The sequence below is a fragment of the Notolepis coatsorum genome (genome assembly GCF_963971535.1).
Source record: "Notolepis coatsorum genome assembly, chromosome: 1".
Lineage (NCBI taxonomy): Eukaryota > Metazoa > Chordata > Actinopteri > Aulopiformes > Paralepididae > Notolepis > Notolepis coatsorum.
The window spans coordinates 90,170,190-90,193,749 of record NC_140165.1 but is presented as its reverse complement, the minus strand read 5'-3'; the positions used below and the strand labels follow the sequence as shown (position 1 = coordinate 90,193,749).

The following is a 23,560-nucleotide window of genomic DNA, read 5'->3' as shown; positions in this document are numbered from 1 at the left end:
TCGCTTGAGACTTTGTCTGTACTTTGGCAAAAGAAAGATGGCGGCGTGATCGCTTTTACCGAATGGACTAAGAGCCTGTGACTTGTACCCATTCTTAAATTGCGAGTATACATGGTCTAATATGTTCTCGCCTCTGGTGGGACAGGTCACATGCTGATAGAAATTCGGCAGCACCTTTTTAAGACGCGCGCTGTTGAAATCCCCCAAGACCAAAATGGCAGCGTCAACATTAGCTGCCTGGAGTTTGTTTACCTCGTCGTGAAGTTTTGAAAGTGCGACCCCAGTGTTCGCGTGTGGTGGAATGTACACTCCGATGAGGATGATGGACGTTAACTCTCTTGGGAGGAAGAAGGGTCGACATTTTATCGTGATAAACTCCAGGTCTGGGGAGCAGTGGTTAGACAGTTCCTTTGTGTTGCCTAAATCGCACCACTCCTTGTTTATCATGAAGGCAATGCCGCCTCCTCTCGTCTTTAGTGACTCTTGTGCCGTCCGGTCTTTGCGGAGAACGAAGAAATGGTCTGCCGGTTCTATTGCGTGATTTGGGACATCTGGACTCAGCCAAGTTTCTGTGAAACAGAGGACGTTACAATCCCGAATGTCCCTCTGGAATTGGATCCTTGCTCTGATGTCGTCCAATTTGTTTCCTATCGATTGCACATTGGCCAACAATATGCTGGGCAATGTGGTTCTGTGTCGTTTGGACCTCAGTCTGTTCCGGACCCCGGCTCTCTTTCCTCGTCTTCGCGGCGGTTTCTGGTCTCGGCCATGGCCGGCATAACAAAGGATCTCGGCGGGCCATTTCTGCTGTTCAGCGATCCGATCCAGAGAGCAATCCAAACGGTAAGTTTTTCTTAATCCAATGTCAATGATTGACTGACGGTCATACACATATAATGCACCAACAGTTGGTGCAAATAAAACTCCTAATACTATAAAAATTAACAAAATAAAGCACAGTCTCGTCGGAGCGATCAGAAAGGCAGCCATCAGAGCAGCGCCAGTGTGGACTGATTCTGCTGTACAGGCGCACCAACCGACCTGTAGGAGTTGCTCAAACCCAGCAACTCCTGCGTTAGTGGCGAGCGCCTTGCCCACTGCGCCACTTAGCCGCGACAAATGATAAACATTATAACTACCTTTATTTCAACCAAAAATGCTTAAACAATAATGTTTGCCAATGTTCATGAGGCAGAATTATTACAATTAGTCCATGGGCCAGACCAGATATCGGTGCCACTCAGGGTGACTAAACTTACATATAATTTTTTCAAAGATCTATGTCTGTAGATGATATTTTGGTATGATAGCCATTCCAGAGTGGTAGCTTTATCATAATTATCAAGTCATGAAATATACCCACCCGCTCAGGTAATTGCATTTCAGATGCTGGCGCATATCCTGTTTAGACTCATGTAGAGGACATCTGTCAATGTTTCACAATATTGTGTTTGGTATCATTTTAAAGGAGACTATCTCATCTTTTATTCAAGCTAAGATGTGAATCTTTCTGAACAATATAGAGGTCACTGGAGCTCTTTGAACAGTCAACAACACACATTTTTACACGATTTTCGCCTAAATGATATACTATCTTTTAGCCTCGTGTTATCTAGGAGCAACAGGGAGACAAAATACAAAATCTACAACACTCTCAGGACCATAAGGATTCAGGAAATGTATAATATGCCTATACTATTTCATTGTTACAGGTCATTGTGAGCCTTAAATTAGAAGAGCAGTATTAGACTCCTATTAAACTATACAGAACAGCCATTATAGTAGATGGAAACATAGGTCCACCTGCATAGGGTGAATTCTTTTTCACCACCTGTTTTTTATTAATCCTTGAAGTGTCTATTTTAAGATTCTGACAGGGTTGGAATAATGTCCCTATCCTGAACCAAAACCTGAAAAATAAGAAAAAGAAAACAGCATAACTTTTGAAGTTAACAACATTTATAGAGACAAATTAAAACATTTTCCCAAACAGGTTTGACCCAAGGAATTCAGTACAATTGTTATTTTTAAGATTCAAACACATCTTGATTAAATTTCAGGACAGAAAAAGCAAAAAACGCAGATTTTATTTTTATATCACATCTCTATTTTCCCTTTTAACTAAAATGTAGTGCATTGGACGAGATCGATTTAGGTTAATATTGGTTTTTGTGATTTATTTATTGCTAAGGTTCAAACTATATGTTTTCATATGCACTGGATATCATGGACTCGTCACACTCGTACTCTCCATCCTCCTCATCCATGTTATTTTTTGCATAATCTGCCTCCTTATCAAGAGCCAGTACCTCAACAAGAGAAGGACGGAGGATGGGTCCAACCGTCCAGACAGGTTCGAACACCTCCTCCTCCTTGTTTTTCCCAGTCCATACTTTGATAATAGGCTTTGGGCCTCTTGAATATTGGCTGTTCTGCTCTTTTGTAGCAGGCGACTATGAAGTTGGCTTGCTGTACATGTGGGATGAGACAGACCTTGGGGGGAGGCAGGCGTTCAATGTCTACTTTGGAGTTTGCATCCAGGGCCCTCATTTATCAACGTTGCGTAGAAAGTGTTCTATATCCGTTCCTACGCACGGAATTTAGAATGTGTGTACGCACAGAAATATCGGGATTTATCAACCGTGCGTACACGGGTCCTACGCACTCCGTATTGATAAATACCATTTGTTCTTACCGTCAATGCTCGTGCATGATTATCCATATATGGTAATGAAACACCCCCCATGGGATGTGAAATAATGGACTAACCCGAGTGAACTCTGAGAAACTCCACGAGCGAGATTGTTCACGGAGGCGCTGTCGAACCAAGAAGACACAACCCGTGTTATGGAATAAATATGAGACAGGCTGGCGGACTTGTACACGGTGATGTCAGATATTAACGACTCCCTAAGACCATTGCTGCAATTCTGCCTGGACAGCTCAAAACACTAATAAAGACCGTTAACCACTGTTTGCCGTTGCCCGTTGGTGTCATTAATGCATGCTGGAATATGAATGCCTTTCCTCGTTTAGTTCTTTTAACGTTCGATTAATACCCAGGGATTAAAGTTATCCGTCAATTTTCTACCTGCATGGTTTAATATGATTCGTAGAGGCATACAATCTATTTTGATGTCGGTATTAGGTAGCCTATAAATTATTATTATAATTTTCAATATTAATAATTATTATATTACAATAAAAGACAGCTCCAACTTTTAATACACACATATATTGTACAGTAACGTCAAATAAACACGTACAGTCCCCGCTGAAATAAAGGTTCTGCACGCACGTACCAGCAGTGATCTACAGCATAAAAGATAGCCACTTTATACTATTCCGAGTAGATAATTCATCTGTATCGCAACAGAGTCACGGATCTGGTCGGGGCAGGTAGCATTATGTTGGGAAAATCTTTATGAAATAAACAAATGTGAATTAAAGAATTTAAAATGAAGTTTAGCATATTAAATCGTTTTATAAGCTTATAGCTTTTTTCGTGCTGATTTGAGAAGGGTCCAGCTGCATACCCGGAGAGCAACGCTCAAAGGGCAAAGATAGCACGTATACTATTTTGAGAGAGACAGCAGAGAGACGGACAGACTGTGGAACAGTGTGTGTGCGTGCGACTACTAGTCTCCTAGTAGAGACTCAGCCCCCCCCCCCTCTGGACCACCTCCTAGTAGAGACCCCCCCCCCCCCCTCTGGACCACCTCCTAGTAGAGACTCACCCCCCCCCCCCCCCTCCTAGTAGAGACTCTGGAGACTGACTACTAGGAGGTGGTCCAGAGGGGGGGGGGGGGGGGGGGGAAAGTCTCTACTAGGAGGTGGTCCAGAGGGGGGGGGGAAGTCTCTACTAGGAGGTGGTCCAGAGGGGGGGGGGGTCTCTACTAGGAGGTGGTCCAGAGGGGGGGGGGGGGGGTGAGTCTCTACTAGGAGACTAGTAGTCACACACACACAGACCGTGGAACAGTGTCTATCTGTCTGTCTGCTGTCTCTCTCAAAATAGTATAAGTGCTATCTTGGCCCTGAGAGCGTTGCTCTCCAGTTATGCAGCTGGACCCTTCTCAAATAAGCACGGAAAAGGCAGTGGACTCTAGTTAATCTCTGTTCTCTCTGCAATTAGACTGCCCCTCATTCATCCCTATCTGCTATCTCTGAAAACAGTTCCCCGCGAGCGCAGTCAGTGCACCCGATAACGCTATATATAAACCATGCTGCATTCATTCGGAGAGAAAGACCTATTCCAAATGCTATATTTATAGGGTTTGACAATAATTACACTACTGTCGCTATTTTACAATGAACTATAATGAATTACGGGCCATACAGAACACGCCAGTGTTGAAACTAATGCACGGAAGCTTATTTCCGCGTTGCAATATTCATATTCTACCACCGGGCGCCAGGTACGCAAGGTCGGAGCTGTGCGTAAATATACGCACAAAGTCAAGCACAAGTTCAAATTGATAAGTCCCACACTTTGCTTAGAAATTATCGTACGCACGGGTTACGCACATATCTGTGCGTACGCAACGTTGATAAATGAAGGCACAGGACTTTATCAGCACCATAATTTTCTGCAGCATCTTGGCTCACGCGGCATCAACTGACTTCATCCAACCATGGCCATCCATAATGCATGTGAAGGACTCTATCTCCTGTTTTACATTTAGTCATTTAGCTGACGCTTTTATCCAAAGCGACTTACAAGTTCTGTACGACAATTCATCAGGAAGAGTACAACTCTATCAGCTGAGTAACAATGTTCATCTGTTACCAGCGACAATGCACCAAGCTGACTAAAAGCCTTCTGGAATCTAGGGTTCTTCTGCAGATTATTCAATGGATTCACCGGTCTCTTTCCTTTGAAAGCGCTGGCACAGTCATCCCCAGAAAAGTCATAGTATCCCAGCAGAGTGCTGCAGTACTCTGAGTCCAGAGACTCAGCCAGTTCGGACACATGTATTAGCTTGCAGTGCCAAGGTGCCAGTGCCGTGGTCCAGGTATCTGGAGAGGTTGGTCATGCTGACATGGTAGATGAGGATCATCAGTATATAGAGGTTGGTCATGCTGACATGGTAGAGGAGGATCACCAGTATATAGAGGTTGGTCATGCTGACATGGTAGAGGAGGATCACCAGTATATGGAGAGGTTGGTCATGCTGACATGGTAGAGGAGGATCACCAGTATATAGAGAGGTTGGTCATGCTGGTAGAGGAGAATCATCAGTATATAGAGGTTGGTCATGCTGACATGGTAGAGGAGGATCATCAGTATATGGAGAGGTTGGTCATGCTGACATGGTAGAGGAGGATCATCAGTATATGGAGAGGTTGGTCATGCTGACATGGTAGAGGAGGATCATCAGTATATTGAGAGGTTGGTCATGCTGGTAGAGGACCTGTAACAATGCAATAGTATAGGCATATTATACATTTCCTGAATCCTTATGGTCCTGAGAGTAGGGATGCACGATAAAAATGTCACACGCACAATATATGCTTACTTAGGATTTGACTTGATTCAACAACAAAGCAGTCGGGGCAATGGCAAGCCGAAAACGGTCGAAGTTTTTTGAAGTTTGGATTTTTTTTTTTTTTTTTTTACAACTGAGGTAGGTAGATTACATTTTTAGAGACTAAAGAACCGAAAAAAGGTACCGTTAGGTTATCGATTCACAGGTACCGGTACCGTATCGGTTCAAATGTGAACGGTACCCATCCCTACTGACAAAGCACAATACCTGTTGGTTTTTAGTTCACTCATTGTTCAGGGAATTTTGTGATTGACTCAAATTATATTTATTTGGAAAAATAAATATAGTCACTTTATTTGAAGAGTCAAAACTGTTCTCTTGACTTTGTTTTGTTCATAGTAGTAACGCTCATGTCATGATAAATCTGGTTAGGTCAAAACTACAGGAATATACATTAAAAAGAAAGAAATTATAATACAATAAATTAGTGATGCACGATATATCGGCCGCCGATATGGCAGTTTTTTTTACACATCGGTATCGGTCTGATATCAATATAGGGCCGATATGGGCCGATATAAAAAAAAGATTTTTTTTTTTTATCTTTTTTTTTTCTTTTTACATGTTTTGGCCTTAAATAGTTTCAGAATATCAGTCATTTCTGAAAATAAGTTACAAAAGTAAAGAAATTATGCGTTTTGGAAAATAGCTCTTTATTTGATTATCATAAAAAAGTGTTTTCTATACAGAGATATCGACATCGGTAAATATCGATATCGGCCAGAACAGCAATATTAATATCGGTTATCGTATCGGCCACAATTTTCACATCGGTGCATCACTACAATAAATATATATATTGGTTATCGACCTTGAGGAGCAGAAAGTTATCGGTATCTATATCGGGGTCAACAAATCAATATCGTGCACCCCTACCTGAGAGTGTTGTAGATTTTGTATTTCGTCTCCCTGTTGCTCCTAGATGACACAAGGCTAAAAGATAGTATATCATTTAGGCGAAAATCGTGTAGAAATTTGTGTTGTTGACTGTTCAAAGAGCTCCAGTGACCTCTATATTGGTCAGAAAGATTCACATCTTAGCTTGAATGAAAGATGACAGTCCCCTTTAAAATGATACCAAACACAATATTGTGAAACATTGACAGATGTCCTCTACGTGAGTCTAAACAGGATATGCGCCAGCATCTGAAATGCAATTTCCTGAGGGGGTGGGTATACTTCATGACTTGATAATTATGATAAAGCTACCACTATGGAACGGCTATCATACCAAAATATCATCTACAGACATAGATCTTTGAAAAAATTATATGTAAGTTTAGTCACCCTGAGTGGCACCGACAAGTGAAATTTTGGCCTCTGGCCCATGGACTAAATAGCCGATAATACATTTTCCCAATGATAAATCCCTATATGACCTGATGGTTAGTTTTCATACTGTATACAGACTGTATACTGCACAACACAAAAACAATTTTAGAAAAAGTATTTTTTTATTATAAGCAAATATGCTCAATGAAACATTGAAAACAATGAAAATGCACCCTCAGGTTTAGGGATGGGAATTGATAAGATTTTATCGATACGATTCCATTATCGATTCTGCTTATCAATCCGATTCTTTATCGATTCCATTATCGATTCCTGCTACATTTATAATTTAAATAAATAAATTGGAAATGCAACAGAACTAAGCTGGTTAAAATAACAACATGCAACTTGACATTTCTGATTGTCATTTATCATTTATTGTTGAGCCCCCATGTCAGAAAAATACAAAAACTGTAGAAAATGTATTAACTATACACTTAAATAAAAGAATGTATTTGAAAACTAATTTAATCTATTGAACTGTAGTTGCATTCAACAGGTCGTTATTGCAAAAGAGAATTCATTAGCAATAACCTACCTGTATAAATAAAGGTTAAAAGTAAAAACATAACTGACACATAAGTAACATCTAGGAAAGCAATTCACCTAACGACATTCCGAGGCTTCTACCTCCTCTGATGTCTCTCTCACACACACACAAGGGCTGACCCCTATTAGTCGACTAATCGGTCGAAAGGAGCTGTAGTCGACTGCCAACCTCTTAGTCGAATAAAAAAATATATATATATATATTTATAAAAAAATATATATATATATTTTTTTTATCGTTCTTTCCAAAAGAAAAGAGGCCTAGAAGCGTGGCTAACGCTAATGGCACGCATACCAGAGGCTAACTGCCTAAGAAAATAGCACAGAGGCACTGAAAAAGGATTTCACCCATCTAATGAACATACTAGACTAGACAAATATCAAGATGTATCCATCAGTGGACCAATTGCATGCTTTTGTAGAGGACAAGAAGCCTTCAGTCGACTCCTTCAGACATTAAGCCCCCCCCACAGCCCAAATGGAATGATCAAAATAAAATAAAAATAAAAAAACAAATATTACACTTTTTATTTTTTACTAATACAGGGGTTCTCAACATTTCTGCTGCCAAGGCACCCCTGTGTTCAATAAAATATTCCAGGGCACCCCTACATACGATAAATACTTTTCCGGTCCTGTCTTTTTTGCTACAATGATGACAAAAGTGCTTGCTTTCAAAATAATGTTTATTTAAGAAACCGGGAAATGTGTGTATATGCCTATATAATGCATTATTAACAAATGTTTCAGGTCTAAATGGCTTAGTACTGTTGACATTACACTGCTTGTAGTAGTAAATCAAATAGCATATTTCTTTAAATAAAATTACAGAAAATTATCACTAAAGTGCTATCTGTTGCAGCTGCACACTTTTCCATAAAAATAGCATATTTGGATATTTCTCAAACTGAAAATCATGTATTTATTTTTTTAAATACAGAAAAGGATCACTAAAGTGCTATCTGTTGCAGCTGCACTGTTCTCCATAAAAATAGCATATTTGGATAAGTTTGACAATTTCTCAAAAACAGAAAATCATGTATTTTTTTTAAATACAGAAAATATTTTTTTATCCACTTTTTTTTCTCCCACTTTTTTCTATATCTTTCTCCCATCCCAATTTCGTATCATCCAATTCAACCCTCCCCTGTCACGAACGCTGTTTCTTGCCTCCCACAAGCCGGCTGCAATGTGGACTAAGTCATACATAGCACAAGTCCCCTCCGGTACTTGAGGTAACAGCAGTCGCATCTTTTCACCTGCGCAGCTCGATCTCTCAGTGGCGAGGAGTAACGCGTGGGAGGCTCACGCTGCCCCCGACACTTCCTGATTCTACTGCGCAGGCGCACCAACCCACCTGTAGGAGTCGCTGTCCACAACGCCCGATCCCCACCCTTCAGTTTCCCTCCCCGTAATACGGCCAATGTGTATTACTGTGGACGACCAGCTAAACTGAAAGCAAATGTGGAGCGCTGGGCTCGAACAGGCGAGCCCAGCGTCTCCATATTTCGTGGCGAGCGCCTTGCCCACCACGCCACGTAGCCGCCCACTAAATACATAAAATATATAAATAAATACAGAAAATAAGCACTCGTTCACTCAGTGGACATTTCTAGCGCAATGCGAGGTCTGCTGCTGCTGGCTAATAATACGGTCAATACGTGGGGAGATCTTTGACAAGGCAACACACATGTCATCCTCAAGGCTCAACTTGGCCCTATATTTTGTTTTCAGAGCTGTCATGGATGAAAAGCCAGCTTCACACAGATATGTGGTGCTGAATGGTATCAACACCTTAACTGCTGCATCATGAGATACTTGGTACTCAGCACCACACTCTGAAACGAGCTCTCCAGGTGGTATCAGATGATATTTCAATTCGTTCTTCCAAGAGTTTGGATGGAGATGTGTCAGGAAGCTTTGTCTCAATGTTGTCTGTAAAGTTTTTTTTTTATCCAGAGTAACTTGATGATCCTTTTCTGTGTTTTATTAAATAATGATTTTCAGATTTTGAGAAATGGTCAAACTTATCCAAATATGGTATTTTCATGGAAAACAGTGCAGCTGCAACTTTAGTGATAATTTTCTGTAATCCAAAAAGAATTAAAAATAAAAATAAAATATTTTTTTTCTTTAAATCTCAAGGCACCCCTGGCAGCTCTCTGCTGTTGAGAACCGCTGGACTAATAGTCGACTAACGACAACTTTTGGCCAATCATAGTAGACTATCCAAATCCTTAGTCGGGGACAGCCCTAACACACACACATGGCTCCCTCCCCCCCGAGCCAGCTCAGTGTTCTTTCTCTGTCTCTCTCTGCAATGAGCATGGCTATTTAGCTAGCTAGCGGCTAACGTTACTTTACCATGTAAATTAATGACTAGTATGCAAAGCACTTTCAGTTTTCACTGCACACACAAAACGGTTGCAATATCGAGCCCTTTAGGTTTTCCTAGTCAAGGAATCAAATAATCTGCTATGGCTACATGACGTTATTGTTTTTAAATGCGCAACTGTCGGAAAAACATGGCATCGATAAGAGGAATCGATAGTCACGGAGGCATGCGATTCCAGGAATCGGACAATTAGGAACCGGTTCCCAATCGATTCAGATTCTCGATTCCCATCCCTACTCAGGTTGCATATGTACATAAACAAATGTGTAATAAACAGAATTCAATGTACAAACAATTATTTTCTAACACACACGGGTAATAAACATAGGCGAAATGTAGATCCTTTTGTTCTCAACTGTGCCACTCTTCAAAGCAGTTTCTGCCAATGATCAGACAGAGGACTACATCACAGGATTTGCATTTCCATGCACTGAGGTTCCTTTTGCCCACTAGGTGGCAGTGTTGGCAGATCCTACGGCCCTGTGTGGCTTTCTGTCTGGGATCGGAGTCATCTGTGGGCACGGCAATGGCAACAGGAAGATGGTCAGCTTTCCTGTTGACAGGAAGTCCTGTGCTGTCCACTCCACACAGCTTGCCCACCATCTCAGTCATGAAGTCCTTGTGGGTCATGTGCTGTACCTGTTTTGTCTCACTGATTTCACAGTGCAGGATGTAGGCATTTGTGGTTGCGATATCCACAAAGTGGAGGAACAGGGTATGGTACCAGCGGGCACTTTTGCCGTAGGTGGAATAATATTGGAGCAGCTGGTCCAAGAGGTCGACTCCTCCCATATGCTTGTTATATGCAATGATGGGGGTGGGGCACGGAATCTCCTTCATCGTCCAGTGTCCATCGTCTCCCTTCACTCTCCTCTGGACCGTGTCACCAGGAGAGACCGCTGGATGGATGGTGGAGCACACCGACACCTCCCGTGTGTCCATCCACTTGATGAAGACCAGGGACTCCTCTCGGATCCATCTCACTGAGCCTCTCTCTGACTTCTTGGTGAGGGCATTTGCTCTCCCCCTGGGACACCCTTTCCTATTCTCCCTGTAGGTACCACAGGCTCCAAACTTCAAGTCCATCAAGTCATGGTACAGCTTGGGACTGGTGTAGAAGTTATCTACATAGATGTGATATCCAGTCCCAAGGTATGATGGCTGAATTAGATCCATCACAGCATCGTACGACAGTCCATGCTCACTTGTTGGCTTGTGAGACTTGCCAATGTACACATTGAAATTGATTGTGTAGCCGTTATCGGAGTCAGCCAGCACGAAGAGCTTGATCCCCCATCGTGTTGGCTTGTCCTTCATATACTGGGTCATTCCAGTTTCCGCCTTCGTGGCCACCATTCGCTCATCCACTGACAGGGCCTTCTTTGGGTGGTAATGGGCCTTGCAGGCATCACGGATGGCATCGATCAGAGGCTTGACTCTGAACAGCTTGTCATGCTGTGGTGTTCCCTTGTTGGCGTCATTTATGACATCCTCCTCTGGATCGCTCAGGTGGAGGTTCCACAAAATTTACCTGAATCGGTCTCTGAACATGACAGTCCTTGGGAACGGCACAGACAGAATATTCGTCACTTTCCAGTAGTCTTGGAGACTAGGCAGTGAGACCAGCGCAGTATAAATAAGGAGACCAATGAACTTGTTGAGTTCCCCAATGTCAATATGAACCCACTTATATTTTTTCCCCATTGCTAGGTTTTGAGCAGCATTCTTATTAGTGTTGTTACACAGGGTCTTCATCGTATCAGTAGAAAAATACAGCATGAAAAGCTCCTTGGGTGAGTATGCTGCGTGGGGGTCTAGCTGGGGTCCTGATGGTCTGCGGGGCATGAACCTACTGACTTGCGGGGCTCTGTCAGGATCCCTTTCTGTGTTCCAGGGTGTCAGGTTAGGGTCATTCTCTGCTGCCTGGGATGGAGGTCTTGGCCTGGTTGTCCTCCATCCCGGGACTGTAGCTCCAGGCTGCTCATCATGTCTGCACATAAATGGCACACATTGTACATATAAAACATTGCTCATCTATCACACTACAACACTCTGCACACACTGTATAAACGCTCTCAACATTCCATTCTGTATATATTGCGTACAAAGTCTGCAAACTGAGTAATAATAGAAAAGCAATAAACATCCAGACATAAACAACAGACATAAGTTTGTCTCACCTGTCTAGGTCATTTGACCTGGACCTGGCTTGGTTTGCCCACTGTCCTCTCCTTGTAGGTCTCCCTGTAGCTCCAGGCTGCTCATCATGTCTGCAATAACTGACAATAACACATAAAAATACAGTTTACAACATATGCAAACAGAGTAATAATAATATATGACAATACCAAATGTAAAAAGACAGTTTACAACATCTGCAAACTGAGTAAGGAATCCTTTTATTTTTTTTTATCTTACCCGTTGTGGTCATCAACACTTTGAGATGTGGTTTGGCCACCCCTCCCCCTCATTGTGCTGGTTGATGTCCCAGGCAAATCATCGCTGTAGACAATGACATGTGAGAAAATACATTATTTTCATTGTATTCATGAACAGTTTGTTTAGTAAACTAAACAAAAGCACTAAACATCCAAAATAAGTGTCTTACCTCTCGTTGTCGATGACAAAAGATGGGTCCTCAAATTCGTCGTCTTCGTCCATCAAATCAATGTCCGACTCCTCTCCGAGTATGTTCTCTCTCGTCAAGTTCCTCATCGTCGACATACGAACTGTACATTTGGGATACATTTAGCATTCCCCTCACACAGGGCTCACCTCGCCTCATAATCCCTCTTTAGAAAAGTAAAAATGGCACAAAAAAAAACCCAAAAACTAGCGTGATTTTATAAATAGTCTTTACTGTCTGACCAAAACTTCTCCACAGCTCTCTTGTAAATCAAACCTGTAGAGCCAAGTCAGCAGATTTGGGAATTTTTTACCGTTTCATTCTATGACCAAAAACGGCGAAGATATAGTGCGGCTGGGTAGAGCAGTGGACTAAGCACTCGCCTACCTACAAAGGGGATCAGGGGGAAATAGCGCAAACCTCTGCACGTCTTACTCCTCGCTGTCAGGTAAAAAATAAGTATGTATCATGTATCGGAGGAGGCATGTGGTAGTTCTACACCCTCCCCAGGCCGACAGTGGGGCAATGCGTGCAACGACCAGGAAGGGAATTGGCATAACGACTAAATTAGGCCGTATGGTGAAGGCTGTATCGTTTCATCCCGTTCCCACCTCGGCGAATTACACAATTTTCACTCTGAGTGAAAGTTCGATTGGTGTAGATTTAGGAACAAAAAGTTCTCCATTGACAAAATAGCACATTTTGCGCAATCATTTTCGTAAAGTCGGGACTAGATCTTTCCTCGCGAACGGATATTTGGTCATCGCAGAGTTTTCTCTGACGCAATTGGTGCGAGTTCGGTCACGTATCTTGCGCTAGACCAATAGCAGCTCTCCTTGTTGCCAAGTTACAGACAAGAGATTGTGTAAACAGCTGCGTGATCGTGTCATTCACGTAGTACATCTCGACGCAAATGGACAACAAACACATTCTAACGTTCGCAAAATAGGTTTCAAAACAATGTTATATAATGGTAAATGGCTGCTTTTTCATATAGCGCTTTTATCCAAAGCGCTTTACAATTTGTTACTCACATTTTACCCATTCACTCACACATTCACACACCGACGGCGGAGGCAACCATGCAAGGTGCCAACCTGCTCATCAGGAGCAATTAGGGGTTAAGTGTTTTGCTCAAGGACACATCGACACGTTGCCCGGGAGGAGCGGGAATCGAACCGGGAACCTCTGGATTGCCAGACGACTGCTCTACCTCCCGAGCCACTGTCGCCCCTATATGCATATACGCTACTTGATATAGGCAACCGATTGAATACAGCTGTGAAACGGCCGATAACGTTCGTGTTATTAACCATACTGTCCATTTAAATCATATCGCCTTCCATCTACACCAACAACACAGCATTTCACACCGATTCTGTCGGGGCAATTATTCAATAAACCTCCATAAACACACAATCCGTGATGCATGCAGCACATTTGTATCAAAAACACTTTACTTTGTGATTCCCAACCTGCAATATTAAAGATGCTGGTACAATTTTCTAAAGATTGAGGTCGTACACAAAACAGTTCAGTGGATAGTAATGACAAATGTATTAATAATTCATTTGGAATAATTGAATAATGTCAAACAATTTACAAATCAATAAGTTACTCATTAACCTTTTTATTTTTCATTTAAAGACAAAATAGAATGCAGGTACAAAAATAGATTCAAGAGGTTTATTCGTCACATACATACACAAGTTTCATTTTTTTTTATCACAATAAAATATCGTAAATAGTAAAATAGGTCGTTTACGATGAAATGCTTGGTTCTGTATGAGCCCCTGAGAGTGTGCTTCATACAGTAAAAAAAGTAAGTAAGTAAAAAGTAAAGTAAAGAGGAATATTCAATATACACAATATACACTACGGAGTAAAATGAGTAAAGAGTGAGGTGTGTGGAAGGATCAGTGTCAAACTGATCTCAACAAATAAACAAATCACACTACTACTGTATAACCCTAATCCCCTCACCCTATACATCCACTATAATCTGAGTCATCCTCTAATGTAGCCCTATCCTCCTTTTCCTTAGAAACATTTGCACAGTTTTGGCATTGACAAAGATCTGTACATGGTAGTTTTGCAGACACACATGAACATCTTCCTGTCTCACATTTTCCTTGTTTGCAACCGCAATGGACTACTTGCAACACACTATCAGGGGCCGGATTTGTAGTCATCCAGGTCACTGTTAACTCCCCATCCTCGACGTGCCACCCATTGGTTCATTTTCAGCACTTCTTGGTTGACAATTATCCTTTGTCGGATGATCTTCTCACAGAAGATTTTGTAGCTGACATAAAAATTTGGCTCGTTTCTGATACACACAAATACACACACACACTTAATGAATGCATGTGCCAAGGGTTGGGCAGTCATGATTGCTACAGACAAACAGAATAGGTGGTCAAGCTTTACTTTTAAAATGTGCAATATGCAGGAATTAAGAATAGCTCATGGTCTAATAACTCAGGGGCCTTTCTCACTCACCATTCGGGGTCGAATCAGCGGCGGGTCGAACCAAAAAAGGGTGTGTCTGTCTGAGTGAGAACGCTCCCCCCCGTCCCCGCCCCCCCGCTGATTCGTCCCCGGGGGCGCTGAACCTGGACCGATGAAATAGGTGGTCTCGGGTGTGGGCCAGTGACACACAACGTTGTTACTGTAATGTTTTCATGCTTGCTTGAATTTTGGGCAGATAAAACCACACAGCAACAACTGGACAATACCCACAAAAACGATATTTATGGGCAATTTGAGAGTTCAGACCTCAACCAAAAACAAGCATGTGGAGCCTCACAGCTCAGTGGATGAAAACATGAAGCCACGTTACAACGCACTTCCCTGGCTCGCATTAGGCCTGGCAATTTTGTTTGCCATTGCTATGTCTATACATTGGTTTCTTGTTCGAATGCATTTATTTCTATTAGACCAGTGGTGCCCAACCAGTCGGCCGTGGTCGACCAGTAGATCAATGACATGCAATATAATTGCCACGAGCGATAGGATAATGTTAGCTGCTGAACAGGCTAAGCTAACTAGCGTTAGCCGTTAGCTTAGCGTTTGCCATTGCTATGTCTGTCTACTATACTTTCTTGTTCGAATGCATTTATTTCTATAGACCAGTGGTGTCTCTAATGTTATCTAGCTACTGATAGCTCCCGATATCATCAGTTTGATGCTGGCTGGCTAACTAACGTGAGCTAACGTTAGCTGCTAGCCACAATGCTATACTGTTATACTGGCATATTCCATTCACGTTAGCATGTAAGCTAACAAAATAGGTGCCGATGAGACTAAACTCCGCTTTTGGTGTTCAATTGTGTTGATGTTAGTTTTGTTTCATCAACAAATGAGAGGCAGAACACACAGTGAATGTATCCGTTTTGTTTATTGCACGTTCTTTGCTGAAAAATAAGTGCTACAGTGGCTACACTAGACTCCGCCGCCGTGTTAACACTCTTCCTGTTTACATTTTCGAGCGTGACATCATCGCCTACGGCAAGCGTACACGCTCAAAACGCAAACCGTAAACAGAACCCGGAGCGAACCAAGACTGAAGTGTGTACACAAACTAGAGGGGGGAGAGGGAGGGGGAAGTTCGCACCCGACCCGGAATGAGGACGGTACGGACCGGAACGGACCCGAATGAGTGAGTGAGAAAGCACCCTCACTCTGCTTCCGTTTCTTCCAAAGTCCCAGTAGCTGTTGCAGTTGATTGAGGTCTCAAGGATCTATACTCTGATCTGGTGTACTCCCTGTAACAGGTTGTGTGATATCGCACCTCAATTGCCACACAGTCTTTGTCTTGGATATGCAAAAGCAGGATGGTGTCTTGCTTCACCTGGGCAGCTCTCAGCAACAGGCCTTTAAATAAAATTGGAAAATTACATGAGTGTGTGTTGGGACTGAGAATTTCTTTTATTGTATTTTGATAATGTGAGGAAAATGTTATCTATGTCAATCTGTGTTAAATCTCTGCAGACTTTGTGGAGACTGGCTTCACCCCCCCCCCCACACACACACACGCACACACAAGGACACAGGCATGCACCCCTCCCCCAGTATATATGTGTGTGTGTGTGTGTGGGGGTGGGGGGGGGGGTGGTTAACAGAAAGCTAACATACTATGAGATTTAGTAGTAAAACTACATACAGTATCTGAAGAAAACTAGAATGCTAGTTATGTCAACTATAAAAACACAGCTAAACTGTATCTCAGCACAGCATCAAATAGTGTATTTTTCACATTAGTGTAGCTAGGCTTTTTTTTCATACCTGCAGACAATGTTTCAGCCATAGATAGATGGTCCCTCTTGCGTCTGCCCTTCACAGTCACATATTTGTCCCTTTTCTTGCAAATGATGCACAAGACTGGAAGTACAGGTCCGACAAAAGCTGGTAAGCCTGTCCTGGATCGAAGTTTCTTCAGAGGACTTTCACTTGTAGAGCCATAAGTTCTGGCTCTGCTTCCAAATCTTGAGCTGCAGAACACATAGCCCATTTCGCAGCTGCATCCAAGCGTTTTTTGTCGATAAAACGCCTATAGCAAGTAGCGTGAAAACCAGCATCCCCGGGAACATTGGCAAACTCTATCTCTAAACAATGTTTGTATGCATCTGCAATGATACGATTCTCTCCTGGCAACTTAAGCCACCGCTCAACGGAGTTTCTATATCTATCCCACCGTGTCGGTGTAAAGTCTTGTACACTTTCTTTCTGAACGGACGTGAGATGCATACAACATTGTTTCGAAACCTTTTTGCGAACTTAAGGTGTTTTTTCTCCATTTTCGTTTGCGAACTTAAGGTGTTTTTTCTCCATTTTCGTCGTCTTCTGTACTCGTCGATGAGTACTGCCTTTCAGTTGCTTCCATTACTACTGTTTACACCAGGGGTCAGCAACCTTTTTGACATGGAGTGCCTGTTTGAAATATAGTTGTAACTAGTGTGCCTCAACAATATTCCATGAATCGTAATTTTTTTTTCTCATAATCAGGTCTTTTTAATGATAATTTTTACATTATTACATCATTATTGTTATTGTTATTATTAACAATATTATTATGATGGTTGTATCAACCCTAAATCTGAGTTGGGGGGGGGGGGGGGGGGAATGCAATGCAGACAAACAGCTGCATACAGTGCGACCATTTCACTCACATTTGCCCATTCATTTTTGGACACATCACACACCATTGGTGTGTGTACTGTACATGTGCTGTCATAGCTCCACCTACAGGCCTAATGGAGAACACCAGGATGTGAATGGAGGGTGAATGTGAGGTATATCGTGTAAATAAGTTTTGATTGATCGCAAGACTACACTGTAAAAAAATATATAATAATAAGTTAACAGGACTTAAAAATATTGAGTTCAGTTACTGTGCATTAAGGTTTTCAGTTTTCAATCCATAATAAGTTAACAGAAAAATAAGTACACAACCACATTATTTCAACCTAATAAAACTATGTTTATTGTCATTGTTTTAAGAACACAAGTTGACTTGGTAATACTCACATTTTGAGTAAAAAAAATGGCTTTTAACATGTGCAATGTTCAATGAAATAGAAAAATAAATAATACAATTTGTTGATTAATCCCACTGGTCACAATGGTGACCGTAATAATGTTTTTGTTATAAGGCTCTGCAAATGTTACTGAATGATGTAGCAATGTATTTCCAGCTAAATTGAAATAATAAACAAATAAAGGGTCTCAATTAAATATGTGGTAGTAAAAAATAACCTGTGGGAGGATTTCAACAAGATAAATGAGACAACAGTGCAAAATATTTCACTAATATTTATAAAAAAAAAAAAAAAAAAAAAAAAAAAAATTATGCTGCCCCCTGTGCCTATGCAAATGCCCCCGCGTGCCTATGCAGGCACGCGTGCCTAGGGTTGCCTACCCCTGGTTTACACAAATCTCTTGTTGTCTGTAACTTGGCAACAAGCAGAGCTGCTATTGGTCTAGCGCAAGATACGTGACCGAACTCACACCAATTGCGTCAGATAAAACTCTGCGGTGACCAAATATCCATTCACGAGGAAAGATCTAGTCCCGACTTTACGAAAATGATTGCGCAAAATGTGCTATTTTGTCAATGGAGAACTTTTTGTTCCTAAATCTACACCAATCGAACTTTCACCCAGAGTGAAAATTGTGTAATTCGCAGAGGTGGGAACGAGAATCGTTTTCTAGCCACTTCTCAGCTTTCACCATACGGCCTAAATTGGGATGGGTGAAAAAATACAGAAAGCCCAAAAATAAATAGAATAAAAAAGATATTCAAACAAAAAAAACTGCAAAGATATTCAAACAAATAAAACACATGTAACATTAAATCTGGCACATTTTACACACGCGTAAAAGTAAATTTTGCATCAAATTGAAATGATCATATTCTATCAACACCAAATCAAAACTAGCATGGCATTTCAAGCCTGCACTTTCGACAGCACTTGAAAGGCTTTGGAAATGTCGCTCCGTTTTCCGCACTACAACTCGTCAAACCAATGACGTCACTTGATCACGCTTGACTCGTAAATCCATTTTTTTTAATCCACTTTTTATCCTTATTTTTCAATTTTTTTCTCCCATCCCAATTTTGTAATTCCAATTCTCCCCTCCCCTGTCTTGAACGTTGCTAGTCTATGCATCCCACTGGTCGGCTGTAGTGAGGATAGAAGCCTTGCATCACGTGTCCCCTCCGGTAGACGAGGAGGCAGCCTGTCGCATCTTTTCACCAGACAGCTCGAACTCTCAGTGGCGAGGAGTAACGCGTGGGAGGCTCACGCTGCCCCCGATACTTCCTGTTTCTGCTGTACAGGCGTCACCCAACCGACCTGTAGGAGTCGCTGTCCACAACGTCCAATCCCCACCCACCGGCTTTCCCACCCTCTAACACTGCCAATTGTGTTAGTATGACGGCCGGCCAAGCCGGAAGCAACACAGAGAGCTGGGCTCGATACCAGTATCTCCTGCGTTAGTGGCGAGCGCCTTGCCCACTGCGCCACCCAGCCGCCCTGCAAATGTATTTTCTAATGTGAACAGTAGATTGACAATGGGAAAGAATGAGTAGAGATAAAGCTATGAAGAAAGAGTACATCTTACAAATTATAGAATGAGAAGAGCTTCAGAGAAACAAAGTCTTATAAATGATAGAATGGTAGAAAAAGAAAGTAACATACCGATATCCTGGTCTGTGTCGTCCTCCTTCATCTCAAAGAAAATATCCCTGGGTGGGTCAAGTGTGTCCTCATCCTGTTCTTTTTTAATAATCAGTAGGTCGCTGGGTGAACCTGGGGCAGAGGGAGACGGTAACTAAGTATTTATAGTCCAGTACTTTGTTTATTATGCTCATCCGAGTATAATCATTTTACCGGATTGGTTTGTGTGAAAAAGAAAATAATCCATTAACTCAATGGGGGCCATTCACGTAATAGTACGTGATTGGTAAAAAAAAAATTAAAAATCTATTTCCACTAAACAAAAACACAACATAAATTATTAATAACACACCAACAATAGTAATAATAAAACAATAAGAAATAAGAAATATGTGTTATATATAACTCTAGAGTAGACTAATAATACTAAATACAATTAACAAGTAAAAGTACAAAACTATCAAGTCAAAATAATAATGACATCACAAACACAAAAGACATAACCCACCCACCGCCCACCCCCCAGAAGTATCCCACCCCCCCCCCCCCACCCCCCTAAAAAAGGCATGAAGACATACACACCCACTCGCTCTCCCCCCCCCCCCCCCCACCCATCCCAGGACAATTAAAAAATGTTTTTATTTTAATATCCTATTTAATGCCAGAGACCCGTATGTTGCCGTTAGAAGCCCTACTGCGACGCCGAGGGTGCAGTACCGGCCAGATTCTCCCAGGTGGCGGTATCGAGCTACAGTAAACCTTGGTCCAGACCCTTGTGTTACACTGTAAGGTCTCCGGGCGCAGATTTTTACTACATGGCAAGGCTAGAGGTTCAATCGGTCGCATCAAAACGTCTACGGGACATCCGATGCATATGCTGTGATTGATTATGCCGTGGCCCTAATCGACATTGGATGTACCAGATGGTGATCAAACAATTGGAATATTATTTTTGGGATTCTCCCGGCCACAGGTAAGGACTATCTGAATTCTGGCTTTATCCTGCAATGTTTTCATACCGATCGAGCTGATTAGCGTTTTTAGCATTCAATACTAATGCCGTTACTGGTAATCAATAATCAGAAACGACTTTCCCCCCCTTTCATGCATTCATGATGGAACATGATACAGAACAAATGCATTTGGATTTTTAACTCTAGCTTGTGTAGGGACGAAACGCCAATCGATTTAACGTTATTAGCTTAGCGCCTTATAACTAGCCTTGCAGGAATTATCCCAGACCATTCCGATATAACGCTCATATTCATCACGGTATAAAACGGGAACGTATTGATGAAAAAAATATTTCTTTATGGCATATTGAAGGGAAAGTTCATACTGTCAATTGACAATGGACCCATAGCTATAATATAAAATATAGATTTAGCTCTACAAACAAGGTGACACACTCCTATCTTTTAAAGCGTGGCCTAGCTAGAACAGGATGAGGCCAATAGCTGGCACTGATTGAGTTAAAAGCGGCATTACCGACTTCTGGGAAGAAGTAGCTTGATAAGACACACAATATGCAAGCTTTGCAAAATGACAGTAAAGTATTTTGGCAATATTACAAACATGAGGACTTTTATGAGGACGTCCTATGCCCCGATCATACACCATCACCCAGAGACCAAAGAAGTGGAACAAGAACCTCTAGTAGCAAACATTCTGATGAACCAACTCATCCTGTACCATCCAACTCATCCTGCACCATCCAACTCATCCTGTACCATCCAACTCAAGTTCAAGTTTGTTTATTAAATATCACAATAAAATACACGTGGTTGGTTTGGTTCTGTATGAGCCCCTGAGTGTGCTTCATACAGTAAAAAAAATAAGTAAGAAAGTAGGGCTGTGTACCGAATGCTTCGATCATAATGTTGACATTCGAATTCTAAATCAACATTCGAAAAAAAAGTGTAATAAATTATAAAAAATTCATTTTTTTTCTGAAGTAAATCTTTTTTTACAGACATTCAAAACTTCGTTCAAATACTTCAATAGAAGCTTTGAATGTTAAAAAATTACATTCGGTACAGCCCTATAAGAAAGTAAGTAAAAAAGGAAAAGGTTGCAGCAGCCATCAGTAATTTGTTACCTTCACTACTTACTAACGTTCTATATCACTGATGACTGGTAGCTTGAGTCTTGTATTCTACAAACTAGCATGAAAGCCACACAGGTGCAAACGTGAATGAGATGTTTCAGACACATATTAGTTCACTTTACTTAGTTACGCATTAGGTATACACCAACATTTCCGACCTGGTAATATCGATGATGCTGCTCACATGTAACTTCATCATCAACCTCACAGCGATCTCTTGAAGCTGCCCTCTGTGTCACGACTACTGGGGAGGATTAGGTGAAACAATGGACTCTTGAACTGCAGCCCCATGACAAACCATGCCCTTGAGCAGAAACAGAGGCTACTGGAGCTGCCACACAAGCTGAAGACTGATATGGCTACAACATGGAACAGTGCGTTTTAGATGGTAGGCAGGTTTACATTTGATCTTGATTTGATAACTTACAGATCTCCTGATCATCTGTGGGCTCCTCCTTCAGTCTGGTAGAAATGTCCCTGTGGTCTGGAAAGTCCAGAGTCTCTTCTTTTTTGATGTTTAGTATACAGTCTTGTGGGTCTCTGGGTTCCTCCTTCGGTCCAGTGGAAGCATCCATGTTCCTGGGTAGATCTGGGGCCAAAATAACATATTACTTTACCAACTACAGTTTGAAACTTTACTTGCGTTTTCTAGTTTTTACCCTACACCAGTAGTGCCCAACCAGTCGATCGCGAAAAACGTTTTTTCTTTTTTGCAAAATCAACTCTGCCTCTGTTAACTACAACAAGCAATGCTGTTTGTTATTTAAGATGAGGTCGGACTCGGCACTGACAGATTTGTGTTCATTATGCTGCTTTTATAAAGCCTCAAATGACGGCTTACAATATACAATTTTGGCTGGTAGCTCTCGGCTAGGTGGTAAATTAAAAAGTAGATCTTGGTTCAAAAAAGGTTGGGCACCCCTGCCCACCACTTATGAAAGAACACAAGAAATATGTTAAGTTGGACAGGCCTTATTTTAGATAAATTCTGTGCACCTTGCAGGACACTGCCTATCCCCACATGAATCTCCAACGTTCAAATAGTATGGGGGGGGGGGGGGGCATGTGTAAAATAGTCACATGCAGGAAGAAGGCCCATCTGGCAGCAACATTGTTACATTAAATACAGACCGGCTAGCCTAGCGATTGGCCAAAAACACCTCTCCCCAAGTGTTAAGCTAGGTTAGTAGTCTGTATTCTGTCATTTGTGCCAGGCTAGGCTAGCTTGCAGCCGGATAGCTTTCTACTGAACGCACAGAGAAGAAATTGGTATCCATCTTCTTGTCCGACTCGGGAGAGGACGGTATAGGTAGACAGTAGAGGACTAGAGGATTATTTCCCATAATGTTGGCGCGTTCCTTTAAATTTTACCGGCTGTGACCGTTATTAACTTGCAGAGTAGTGTTACATATTACAGCCGGGAACCAACAAGTTCGCTTGATTCTATTAATATTCTAGCCCTTATTATAATTAGTTTACATGCTTAAAATTCAAGTTTATCAATAGAGTTTTGCCTTAAAGGACTAATAGCATTAGGCTATTGTTTGAGTTGCTATTGACTGGTTGTGTGATGCGAGGTGCTCATCTCATTATGATCTCATTAACTACCACTTGTGTGACTTGAATGTATATTACATTAGTATCAGATAGATGATGACTGACAGCCATCATGATGGAGAAAGATAACGTGATTTCAGAAACAATGGACACATTTCTTCGTAACTCAACTTCTCAGGGCGATTTTGGCATGATCGAATGGTTTCTTTTGAGAGATTCGTTTGTAGCCAAGAACAGGATTTAAGAATGTGGAAAGGTAGTCGTAGA

General features: G+C 41.7%; 1 protein-coding gene across 1 annotated transcript in view; it reads right to left on the bottom strand.

Annotated features, from left to right (window-relative positions):
* The window catches only part of LOC311241899 (uncharacterized protein), a gene marked incomplete at its 3' end in the record, with an annotated part of 109,211 nt that overhangs the window by 10,953 nt on the left and 74,698 nt on the right, over positions 1-23,560 (bottom strand). Inside the window, exons 8-9 of the mRNA XM_084330844.1 lie at positions 22,164-22,325; positions 19,651-19,761 (exon numbers count right to left, since the gene is read on the bottom strand). Coding sequence (XP_084186970.1) covers positions 19,651-19,761; positions 22,164-22,325 — 273 coding nt within the window. The remainder of the gene's footprint in view (positions 1-19,650; positions 19,762-22,163; positions 22,326-23,560) is intronic.